General features: G+C 34.9%; 1 protein-coding gene across 2 annotated transcripts in view; it reads right to left on the bottom strand.

Moving 5' to 3' along the window:
• Window positions 1-13,231, bottom strand: part of LOC107660038 (xin actin-binding repeat-containing protein 2-like) — a 30,132-nt gene that overhangs the window by 11,321 nt on the left and 5,580 nt on the right. The window contains exons 2-7 of one of the 2 annotated variants that reach the window (XM_016449195.1): window positions 7,510-7,588; window positions 2,284-2,414; window positions 1,160-1,294; window positions 842-910; window positions 628-694; window positions 430-533 (exon numbers count right to left, since the gene is read on the bottom strand). In XM_016449195.1, the coding sequence (XP_016304681.1) occupies window positions 430-533; window positions 628-694; window positions 842-910; window positions 1,160-1,294; window positions 2,284-2,414; window positions 7,510-7,588 (585 nt within the window). Of the gene's footprint in view, window positions 1-429; window positions 534-627; window positions 695-841; window positions 911-1,159; window positions 1,295-2,283; window positions 2,415-5,230; window positions 5,379-7,509; window positions 7,589-13,231 lie in introns of those variants that run through there. The other variant, XM_016449196.1, reaches the window with a different exon arrangement.

Consider the following 13,231-nt stretch of genomic DNA (forward strand, 5'->3'; position numbering starts at 1 on the left):
ACGTTTACCTTTTCATTTTAATATTGGCAGTCTTGCCTCGAGATTGCAGTGAAAATGAAATATCAAATCACCAACTGCATTTTATTTTTCAATTTGCCATGGACGATGTATTGTCACAGTGAAAATTTAAATGATAATATAATGAATGTTATTCTATAATGAAATTGTTAATCTGGTTTTCATTTTCATAATTGAATTGATTTATTTAAAATGGGCAGAAAATACCTTCCATACCTGGATCTCTGACAAGGATAAACCAGTAACATCTAAGACAGTTGTGTAACATACATGAAAGAAACAGGGAGATCTGTTTGAATAAAAACCAACCCCTAGAACAAAAAAGAAATATATTTTAAGTGACTAAATTTTAACCTTTTTTAACTGCAGGTAAAACATATTACTGTCTTCATCAGTATACGTAATTTTTACCTTGATATGTTTGGGTGGAGTGGCCTCCTCAATACTTTTTTCATGCTGCTGTTTCAGGGCTTGAGTAGAAATTTTTGGCAAATTCTGTTCTCCAATTACCATCACTTTAACAGGTTAAAAAATGGAATGAGAATGAGAAAATTAGAAAAAAAAATATGAGGTAATTTGTTATAAAAAAAAACTGCTTTTGAATAGTACCTTTCTCATCATAATGATCCCCAAAACTTGAGGCCACACTCTGATGAACATTCTGGCCCAGGGAAACCTAACATGAAAACAGTGAGCAGCACTCCTAAATAATACCTTATAAAAAGAATGTCTACCAACAAAATATAGGTTTTGTAGTAAACTTTATCGAGTTTGGAACAGAATGAAAGTGAGTAAATGATAACAGAATTTTGTGTGGGTATACCTGAGCATTTGAGGTACTGCTTTCTTTCACACTGCTTTGTACCGTCACCTCTGATGAACTCACTACCTGCTATTAAGACAGAGAACACCTGCTGTTAGACAAACATACACAATATGCAACTCACTGCTGTTAGTATGATATAATCCACAGCGTAGTGCTGCTCAATGCCTTGTGATATGAAAATTAGTCATGTTTATTGCATTAACAAATAGGGGATTCAGCAGCATTGCAAACTGTACTGTACTAAGTCTAGTTTTAGTCTATTTTTGTGGAATTGAGTTAGTGTTGTGGGTCCCTTGTTATATTCATCTGCAGTACCTGTCTCTGCTGTTGGTGGTATTGTGTAACAGTGCTTTGGGATGCAGAAGAGGAACTGAACTCTTGGCTTTCAAACTGTTTCTTGACACTGGCCAGTCCGCCTGGCAGAGAGCATGGCTCAGAGCTGTCCATGACCTTGAAACACAAAATAAAATGGTAATACACATTCATAAATATACATACGGTATGCATGAGCTTACATACATAGAATAGATATGAGACATATGATTCTCCTCTAGGGGGCACTACAAGGTTGAAAACAAAGTCTTTAATTTCCTCTTTTACTTAGAACCAAATACACAGTATCTTTTGACATCAGTATTCGTTATTGTTAATCATTTAGTATTAAATTATATTCTAAATTTCCCAATAGAAAATAAAAAATATGCAAGTCTGTACTTAGAGAACCTTCCAGTCTACAAATTGACGTCATTACTGAAGGATTATTATCCTTAGCTAATAAACTATAACCAGAAATATAAAACAACATTTCATTACTTGAAATAAAATAAAATATAAAAAAAACTTTCAGTTGCCAAGGGAATATTTCTCATTTTTGTTTAGTTTAAATTGAAGTACTAAAATTAAAAAAGCTAAATAAAAGTAAAACTTAATAAAAAGTATATAGACATTAAAAAACAACAAAAACTAATAAAAATTACAACAACACACAATAACATTTCTAAAACTTATATCAATGTATATCATTATCAAAGAAAAGGCTCTATAAAAACCAAGCAAATGACAAAATGTATTTCAATGGTTGTAGCTGGTTAGGATAGCTGTGTAGCTGTGTAGTGTAATCCTCATCCAGTAACTGCCATCTCAAATTATTTAATGCAACCCAAATTCCCACCTGGGATCAATAAAGTGCAAATGGATTTAATGTGTATTTTATGCATCTATTATGTATTACACAGCCATTAAGTACTGCATGCTTATATGGGCTGAAAGGATTTTTTTCTGAATTGCAAATATTAAATAGGAGGTGGAAGGCCTTAGACAAGAAGTAAGAAATATGTGCCTATTTTTCCTTCACTACAGGTAATATGAAATGAGTGTGTGGGCTAGCATATGTTCATGCGTGTTTGTGAGTATGTGTGCATGTTCGTGCTGGTAAATACCACAGATGGGCTTCTCTCCTCCTTGGTAGTGGCAGCTTGGTATAAAGCCAGTCTCTGCTTGAGAGGCACAGTCTCAGCCTCACCGTCGGCTCGTGTCTCTCTAGACGGTGAAACACCTACGCTGCCCACAGCTGAAATACACACAGAGACACAGTCAGGTTGCAGGGTGTGCATCATTAAACCTGAAACTGTAACATAAATAAATGCATTTCTTCACCCTGACTCAGGTCTCTTTATTGGTTCATGGGAAATTAATGTTAGATTGGAGATCACATCACATCTGTCATATTTTCAAGAGTAAATTTAGCCAGACAAAGTCAAACTGACAACAGGGATGTATTGTGACAGCTAATGCTGACTCTCTCTCTCTCTGTGTGTGTCTCCCAGTCTATAGATGGCTCTAAAGACAAGATGAGAAATGATGTCATAAGCATGCACGTCGTTCTCATCAATCACGGTTTTCAAAGTTGGATCACCGAAGCCATCACCACTACCAGCTCTGGTACGGGTTTTACACATATAAGGTAATTTACATATATTACATGGGAGTTATGAGGATGCACAATATAATTTTACCATATCTGTCAGTAACAATATAAGAATTTCTTTTTTAATGTATTAGTATTATCAATAATGATAAATGTATTATTTATAATGATATATTTACATTTGAAGTACTTTTTCTAACACCAAGAATTTAATAACACTGTTACATATGGCTTATCAGTATTTGCCAGAATTGTAGTGGCTGATGTACAAAGTTATTTTATAATGACAATGCAATTATTTTATTATGATTAATACTATAGTAATTATCTAGGTAATACTATAGTATGGAAGCTTGCTTTTATATAATTGTATATATATGTTTTTTTAATCTCACAACTCTGCAACTTGCAGAGAACTTTGCAATTCTGAGTTTACATCTCACAGTTCACAATTGCGAGATATAAACTCAGAATTGTGAGATATAAACTTGCAATTGCGAGAAAAAGTCTGAATTGTGGGGACAAAATTGCAGTTACCTTTTTAATTCAGTGGTAGAAACAAAAACAAATAAACAAAAATATATATATATTGTAAACTCAGAATTGAGAAAAAAGTCAAAATTGCAAGATATAAACTCGCAATTGAGAGGAAAAAGTCAGAATTGCGAATTTGTGAAAGCTGCATCAAAACATTATTGTCAGACGCATGCTAGCTCTTTGAATAGTTGCGCATTTTAAATTCTTCATTGATTAAACATTTGAATTCTGTCCATCACTCATAAAGATAAGAGCCTATGGAGGCTGTACTGCAATGCTATTCGCTGATGATTTCAAGCCCGATCTTTGTACTGTGTCATACACCCACACTGCTTTTCTTGCATCAGTAAAGCATGACCGTATCACCATGTGACCAAGATATGTTCCCTGAACCGTTAATTTTAGCAGAGCAGTTATTCAGAGCATGCCAGTGTAAAACTAGCCCAGCAGAGGGATAGAGATGATTCACATCCAGAATAAGCAGGCTTTAGTAGCTGTTGAACAGAAACTATATACCTGAGGGTATCTGACACTTCTCAAACACAGAGACGAGGGAATGTGGAGACAGAGGGATCACACACTCATTTGTCATGATGAGAAGAGAAAGACATCAGCAGGGAAGATGGACAATGAACATTCCAGAAAACCTCCAAGTATCTAGACCCGCAGGGGTTGGCGGCTTTCTAGACTATCGTCCATTATCATGACGTGAAGTAACCTCAATACCGAGAGCAATTAAAGAAGACTTATTTTAATCCAAGGCCCACTAGTTTCATATTTCAGAGAGGGAGAAAGAGTGTGAGGTGCCCAGTAAGAGTGACTTCCTAAAATGCAAAACCATAGCAATCTTTATATCAGTCACTTGTCTATCATTCAGGTTTCTACTTCTCTAATAACATTATCTGCCACAGTTCTGACTTTTTATGTCACTAATGACTAACAGGAATAGGAAGGAGTGTAGATTGATTGTTTTATTTTATTTTATTTATTTGTTATTTTGATAAATTACTGCTCTGGTTTTGGTTCACTTTGTCAGTATAGCAGTATTAGACATCTGTTAAATGTGTGATTGTAAGCATTATGTCAGCAGGCCTGTAATATTCTAGACTGTAGTCTATGGAATGCAGCAGTAGCTTACAGGCTAAATTCAGAAAGCCCGGTCTTTGGGACTCTATTCTAAGACACTCATGGACTGAACCAACATATATGACACTCACTGCCACACAACAACCACAATGCACATGAGAAAAAAGACAATTTATAGAGTTCACATGTCTCACTCATCTCATTTTCCATTTTTCTTCACATTGTCCATATAATTGTTCATACAACTTTTAATTATTGGAACCAACTGCTACTACTTACTTCAACTGTAGTGCATTGTTATTGTTAAATGAAAAGCATAATAAGTTTTGAATTGCTAAAACCCAAAACTTGGAGTTCTTGTCTTACTGAAATAGCCAAGTAAACAAAATATAACAGGTATCGGAAAATCTGAAAGTCTTTGGTTTAACAAAAGAACCCCTTTTATTACTTTCTGTTTATATAAATAATACTCATCAATATTCATTTTGCTCAACTCCATTAGGATGTAACAATATGCCATGTGTCCTCTTCATGCAATCTTCATGAGTGCTCCTGAACACGTGCGCATGCACCATTGGCCTTTTGCACTATAAACCTGGAAATGTATAAACTCAACCTAATTTACCATTTTAATTTAAAAAAGGCTCAGAATCAGTGTTTTATGAGATTATTATCAAATAATGAATTAATGAGTAGCACTGATTACTTTAATTCTTCATCAAATTGGTTAAATTATAAGCCATGCATCTTCCAAATGAGACTTCCTCTCTAGTGATATACTAGAGAAGTACAACAGACATCTACATCAGAAACCACTTCCGTTGAAGCGCACTCACCTACAGAGGTCTGAAGTTTCCTCTATGTTCTTCAACGTTACTATAGTGTCACCTGGACAATCAAGATCCCACCTGGAGATCCCTATCCCACCCAGCGTCCTTGTGTAAAAGAGTGAGTGTATGTTTGGAGACCAGCTCCAGTCTACTGTCCGGTTCACCTCTGAGTGATGGAGGGCAGGGACAGCTGGTTGTATTTCAGAGGCCCCTACTATTACCCTCCTCCTCTTTAAAAGATTGCCAGTCTGCTAGGCCTTTTTTTAGATAAGCTGCTCAACATGCCCTTAACCTGAAGTCACAGAGAGACAGACAGACAGACAGACAGACAGACACACTGAGGGGGAGAGGCACCCTGCTGTCTGAGAGATTTTAGGGTCATTCATCCTTGGCTTTAATAAAATGCTCATTTCACATGTTTGCATTTTTAAAATGATAAAAAGAATAGTTGTCCAAAAAAGAAGATTCAGTCATGGTGTAAAATCACCACGTAAATCTTTTTCAGTTCATAGTGACAGTTCATAGTGACCACATCTGTTAAGCTCCACAAATCACACAAACATACATAAATGTATCATTAAAATAGTCCATACATTGCGTTTGCTATATTCCAAGTCTTCTGAAGTAATTAGCTTTGTGTGGGGAACAGCCCTAAAACGTGACTGATAATCTCAATAAATACTGATTTATAAATAAATAATATAAATAATTATTTAAATTTCAGTCTGTTCCTTATAGAAAGCTATGGTGCGGCTTTAGAAGACTTGTAGCACACAAGCCACATATGGTCTACCTCTGTGGTGCCTATTATGTTTTTGGAACTAAACAGACATGGAAAGTGGTTGTCTGGAAAATTCTTCAAAGATTTTTCCTTTTGTGTTCCATGGAAAAAACAACATACAAACCTGGAACAATATGAGGGTGAATAAATAAGGATAAACACAATTTTCAACAGAACTTTCTCCATTTAAAGAGGAGGTGACAGCTACTACAAAGCTCTTATTAATATAAAGCACTTCCAGAAAGATCTTACATTTGTTTGTATGTGTTGGCGTAAGTGTCAGAAATAAGTCAGGACTTATTAATATATATATATTTCCATGTTTATTTTATTATAAGTAACAAAATTAAACAAAATTAATATTTATTATAAGCAGCAAATTTTGTTGAATTTTTATTTTTTTAATTGTTTTTTATTGTTTAATTTTATTTATTTATTTTTGTTTATGCATTACTTTTTAGTTTTAGTAAACTATAATACCTATAATGTCCCTTTAATTTTAACAGCAATAATTGTTTAGATGAAATTTAATTATTGGACATAAATGGATGCTGTGTGCTTTTTATGTTAGAAAAAAAAATATTCTCTTATAAAATTTAAAAATCTAGGTAGCCAGCTTTGGCACTTAAAAAAGTAAAGACAAAACGTTAAGAGAAAGAAGGAGAGACTGAGGAGAAAATATACAATCATAATAAATATCAAATTTCCTCTAATTCTCCCGGACAGCATTAAAGCCATGCATCACATGATGTCAGACACCAACACTCAAGAGAATGCAACACACTTGAGCGATGAACATCAACATATCCAGAGTAGGAGGATATGCATGTGTGAATGTATGTGTATGTGTGTGGACTGGTCGTGAACAAGGTTGTCTATTTAAAAGACGAGCTGATAGCCCGATTTAAAGAATGAAAGAGGGATAACCAAAGACAGACACACGCAGACACTGACCATACACAAATCAACTCACCTGTCAAACAAACCTATTAAATTACACAGGTCTCCCACTAGCATACGATTGTCACCGCATATATTTAAAAACTTGTACACTCAAGCATTGTAAAGTAAAGTTTGGGTCTAATAGAGGTTCTTTTAAGATTGATTAAACTAAAAATAACAGAAATAAGTGCATGCCTTAAGAACAAGATTGCAGCAAAAATCCAAACACATGTACATACATATATACACATACATGCATGAACACTAAAGCTGAAGTCTGTCATCACAGTTGTCATCATGCTAGACAGCAATGTGTGAAGTCTTTAATCATGTCACCTTTACACACACACACACACACACACACTGAATTTCCACAAACATGTAAATCATATGAAAAAAATGAAGAGATTGCAAACAGTACAGTTTAAAATTTCCTGAATCAGTCTTTAAATAGCCGAACATAAACATCTTTACGGTGAATTACAAAATTCTGGTGTTCAATTGAAAATAAACTGTGTTACTGTATTATAAGTATATGTATTATAATCCAAAAGATACTCACATCCACCAAAGTTTGAGTCCTGATTCGACATTTTTTCTCCTGCAACTCTCCCACTTGACGAATATGAACTATTCACTTCCTAGAGAGAGAGAGAGAGGGGCAGGTGTGGTTAGAGAACACTTTCTAGTCTATGTTTCATTTGCATTCAGCAGTTCCACGAGACCTCGAACAAAAGTTCGGAACAGAGACTGTTACATGAAGCACACGTGTGTGTTTGTTTGGTCTATTTATCATTAACAGTATATCAACAAGAATCAGTTTTGTGTTATATAAGCTAGAATTCACCTGAAGCTTGAAAGCTGTCACCAAGTCAATAGTAATGCCTTTGAAAGAGGAACATAAATGGGGAAGGAGGCTGAGAACATTGAAATAAACTTCCAACTATGAAACATATTTGCATACAAACAAAAGGAAATGTATTTATAAAATGTGTTTAAATGTATTTTCAATGTGTATGCATTTTGAATATTACTGTCATTAGACAGGCAACAAAAGCAAACATATCATTAAAAATACAGTCAACATTAGTGCATAAGTTTAAGCTTTAGTATTTTAAATGAAGAGTTACACTGTAAGAAAAAAAACATAGAAAACAGATAAATTACCAGTACATTTTCTGGTAAGTTTATGGACATTTTCTTCAAACCTAAAACACAACACTATTCAGTGCATAATTAAATAAATGGGTAAAACACCTGTGAAAATCCAATACTTTTCTTAGAGTGTAGTGTTAGAAATAGTAGAATATTTTACATTATTTTGATGTTTTATTTATTTTTGTTGCAAGTATCTTAACCATTCAAAGCTGCTAAATTTGCATAGTCCGTGCATGCAGTAAAAAGAGCTCAGCATGTCTAATCATCATCATTGGCTATGTTTTTGAAAAATCATGACAAATAATAATTAAAAAAATAAAAACATGTAAAGGTGTCCAGCTTTCACATGAATAAAGACTTCTAACTGGTTCATATGGAAGTCTGTTTCTGACTTTTATTTTCTGTATTGCGAGAGAAAAAAAACTCTTTTTGGCAGAAATTGGCCTCCATATATTCAGGATGAGCTCACTTGACTTAATGTTGCTACGTCAGGTAATATATTGATATCGGCAGAGTTTTTGAGGAAATAAGACAGCAATATTTTAAAGGATTAGTTCACCACAAAATACAAATTCTGTAATTATTTACTAACCCTCATGTTGTTCCAAACCTGTATGATTTTCTTTCTTCCATGGAAAGCAAAAGGAGAAATTTAGCAGAATGTCTGGGCTGCTTTTATTCACACTGAAAGTGGATGGGGATCAGGAACTCCAGAAAGGACAAACAAGGCCTATAAAAGCATTGTAAAAGTAGTTAATCGGACTAGTGCTCTATATTTCAAGTCTTGAAATATGAAAGCTTTGTGTGGTCACCATTTACTTTCAGTGTATGGAAAATAACTCCTTTTGTGTTCCACAGGAGAAAAAAACTGTTTAAAACAACATGAGGGTGAGTAAATGATGGTTTTCATTTTGGGGTGATCTATTCCATTGTGCCTTCAGTGTCACATGATCCTTTAGAAATCCTTCTAATATGCTGATTTATTATCAATGTTGGAAACAGCTGTGCTGCTTAATATTTTTTTGGAACCTGTGCTATTTTCAGGATTTTTAAAATAAAAAGTAATAAAATGTACAGCATTTATTTAAAATAGATTTTTTTTTTTAACAATATAACGTTGATAATAAATTAGCATATTGATAATAAATCAGAATGATTTCTGAAGGATCAGGTGACAATGAAGACCGGAGTAATGGCTGATGAAAATTCAGCTTTGCCATCACAGGAATAAATTATAATTGAAAGTATATTAAAATAGAAAACTGTTATTTTAAATTGCAATAATATTTCAAAATATTAATGTATACACACACACACATCAGTATATGCTATTTTCACCCTATACTACTCTCTTTCTCTTAACCCCTCTCTGTCTGTTTTGCTTCACAAAACAATTTGCAAATCAAATCTTCCCCTATCAGATGTTCCATAAAGTACTCAAGCAGCTGTGAAAGAAAGTTCAGAACATCAGGAAGGGAAAATCAACACTATCCCACACATACTAGTGCACACACAGACACACACACATTGATTGTGTCCTGTGGAGTCATATTTCACTATTCAGCTCATCTGGCATAAGACGCACACGCAGAGTCTGTGGAATACTGAGTTCACCCTAGCCAACAGAACAGGTGGTTTCATTTACACACACTGAAAGGCTGAGTTTCACTTTATCAGTTACACTGCAAAGTAAATTAAAGGCTAACTACTGTAAATGAATTCTAATAGGTTTCTCATGTTGTCATTATTGCCAAAGTGCTGTCAAACACTGCTGATACTTTCAAATGCACTGATATTTTGGCAGAAAGATCCTGTTAAATCTCTTAAGCAGTTAAAATTTTCTTGTTCATACTCCCACTCATGAATGGAGCATGCGGACCATCTCACTCAATTAAATCTTACAAAAAAGCAAAGGGATTTACAAATCAAATCTTGCCAATATTGTGTGTTTATATGTTTGTCCTTACAAAAACTACTGTGAGATGGTATCAGATGGCCATATACTTGGATACATATTGGTACTAAATAATACCAAATTCACATACCGTGGTATTTCAAAGTATTTCAGAGAATACCATGGTACTACCATCATGGTAGTGTTCAAAAAAACCTGATAATACATGTGCTCAAAATGGCAACAGCATGGTATTAACTTGTGTGTTTTGGGTAACTAGATGTTCCCATTTATGGTGGCCTGTAAAGTGAAATAATATCCAATGAGCTTATTGAACATAAGAAAACGATTGAACAGAAGTTAATGAACCTTAGTTAGAGAGAAACGAAGATGTCGCAAACAGGTTTATTATAATTAACTAAAACTATTAAAAACATTTTTGTTAATTGAAATAAAGTTAAAAAGATATTACAATATGAAAACTTAAACTAAACTAAAATTAAGAATGTTGCCTAGGCAACTAAAATAAGTTGTTAAGCACTAAGTTGAAGAAATAAAATTACTAACTGACAATAAATAAAAACGAATCAAATACAAATTAATTAAACCTAAATGGTAATAAAAAGTCAAAACACAACAACAACAAAAAATTTTTTAACAAAAATTACATTGAAAATATAAAAATATAACTTGGATTAAAAAAAACTATAATAGTATAACACTAAAATAAAACTGGTCATACATGAACAGTCTATTACAGTCTTTAAGTGTATGCTGATGACTAAATGTAATTTTTAGTAGTATGACAGGCTCCTATAGCTCATCACTGTAAAACATAAAAATTCAATATGCTGAACAGCTAAACCAGAAATGTTTTTGGTTTTCATTTCAGAAATCTGGTCACCTTCGTGTGTTTTGTGTGTGTAAGGGGATTTCCTGTTTTTGTAAGCACCACTGAGAGTCTCCCATTACTCTCCTGTCTCTGTGATAAGTGGACATATTTAGACACGAGTCACTGACCTGGAGTTAGAAAAACAAGACAGCAGGGCAGCTCTCTCTCTCTCTCTTACACACATACACAAACAGATATATAGCCATCTTTCTTGCTAACACAATCTGTTTTCCCACCAACAATTTTTAATGCACACACAGGAGATGAATGATGGAGGGTGACAGGGTTTGTAGTCTGAACAAGGTCGCAGGTTAATCTACATAAAGTGTAGACATGGTATGATTACCATGCACACATGAGCTGACAAAAACACATACCGAACATCCTGTGACAGTGCGTGAACATCCAAACGTCTAATTATTGTCCCCAGGCCTTGACCGACAGTTCTGTTTTCTTTTTTTTTTAACACTAAAGGCAGCCAGAAACAGTCACAAGGAGCTGCTTTTAGCCTGAGCGCTACACATAGCACAAGGATAACTATAAAAGAGTGAGATGACAGCACCTAATACATTCTACACTTTTAGCGCTATAGTTACTGTGTTTGTAGGGTATATTTAGCAGTAGCAGGGCAGTGATTAACTGTCAGCTAGCTTTAGCGTGTAGCATGAGTTCATGTCTATTTAAAACTAAATGTAAAGGAATGTTGCAGGTTCAAGTTGTATTGAGGTTTGACAATGCTGTTGATTACTACAGAAAATCATTTGGACTTGGAGCTCAGTTTATAAAAACAAACAAAACTGCAGTAATAGATTTACAATGGAAAAGTAGGAGTCGTGGCCTAATGGAGAGTCGGACTTGTAACCCAAAGGTTGTGGGTTCGAGTCTCAGGTCCTTGTGGGGGGAGTGAATAACCAGTGCTCTCTTCCACCCTCAATACCAAGACTGAGGTGAGACCCTTGAGCAAGGCACCGAATCCCCAACTACCAACTACTGTATGTCATGTATGTAAATACATTTGTAATTACATACATGACATACAGTAGTTGGTAGTTGGGGGTTCGGTGCCGGTGTTCGGTATTGAACATGCACTTGAGTGCACTTCTTTTTCTCAAGGTTATACTTGTGAAACAGTGTATATTTTGGCCATTATCCCTGTGAAATGCCCATAGACTGCCATTGTAAGAACACTACCCTGTTGAAAAAAACAGCATGCTGGTTAGGTATGTTTTGAAGCATGGCTTCTTGTTTGAGCTGGTTTAAGCTGGTCATGTGCTGGTCATAAGCAACTAGCTCCTGCTCAGGACCAGCTTGGGACCTGCACATGACCAGTTTAAACTAGCTTAGGACCAGCACATGACCAGCTTAAACTAGCTCATGACCAGCTAAGGACCAGCTTTAACTAGCTCTAACCAGCAGCCATGCTTCAAAACATACTGGTTCATGCATTCAAAAAAACACTGTTTTTTTTTCAGCAGGGTAATGTACATAAGATTTTAATCTGTTTTTACAAACTGATGTGCAAGTGAAATTATTTTTGTGGTAATTGACAGCAAGTCCAAAAATATTTCTTTGCCTGTACTCATGCTGATACACAGCATATGTACCAAACCAGTACTAACCAGCATAACCCAGCCTGGACCATCATGGGAATTCATGCTGCATTATTCTGGTATTTTCTCCAGGGTTTATGACGTGCTTCACACTATTCCTTGGATACTGAACATAGATATTTGCTTGAAAGAAACAAACAGTGAAATCAAATCTCAAACATTGTTCAAACAAAAAAGATATTCGTTTATACTGAGACCACATATCCAAACTTAGTCAAACAATGATCTCCTTTGCTCCATTGTGTAAGAAACATTCTTTGCCTCGCTGAGGTTTTAGGCAGATTAATGACGTTTCAATAGAATAATTAGACTGTGGGAACATATTGATTAGGTATCAGTTCATTATGACAAGACGTTTACAGCCTTACATTTGCTTATATTGACATCTCCTGGACAGAATGCGCAACAACAGATCTAGGCCTGCTGAAGAGTTTAAAAGTGCTTGTTATGTAACCCTTGGATGGACCTAAATTAAAATCCAACTAGACTTTAAACAGGATGTGAGGATTTGTATTTTTTTCTGTTCTGAAGTGGCTGATGAATAACAGGAGAAGGATTTCATGTCTGAAATGAAAGTTTCTCAGGCTCTTTCTGACAGCCTTTAATCATGGCAATCTCTCTGTATACCCTAACTGAGTAATAATGAATGAGAGTGACAGAGAGAAAGAGAGAGAGAGAGTGTGTGTGTGTGTGTGTGTGTGTGTGTGTGTGTGTGTGTGTGTGTGTGTGT

This window comes from Sinocyclocheilus anshuiensis, unplaced genomic scaffold (assembly GCF_001515605.1).
Source record: "Sinocyclocheilus anshuiensis isolate Anshui unplaced genomic scaffold, SAMN03320099.WGS_v1.1 scaffold55, whole genome shotgun sequence".
Classification (NCBI taxonomy): domain Eukaryota; kingdom Metazoa; phylum Chordata; class Actinopteri; order Cypriniformes; family Cyprinidae; genus Sinocyclocheilus; species Sinocyclocheilus anshuiensis.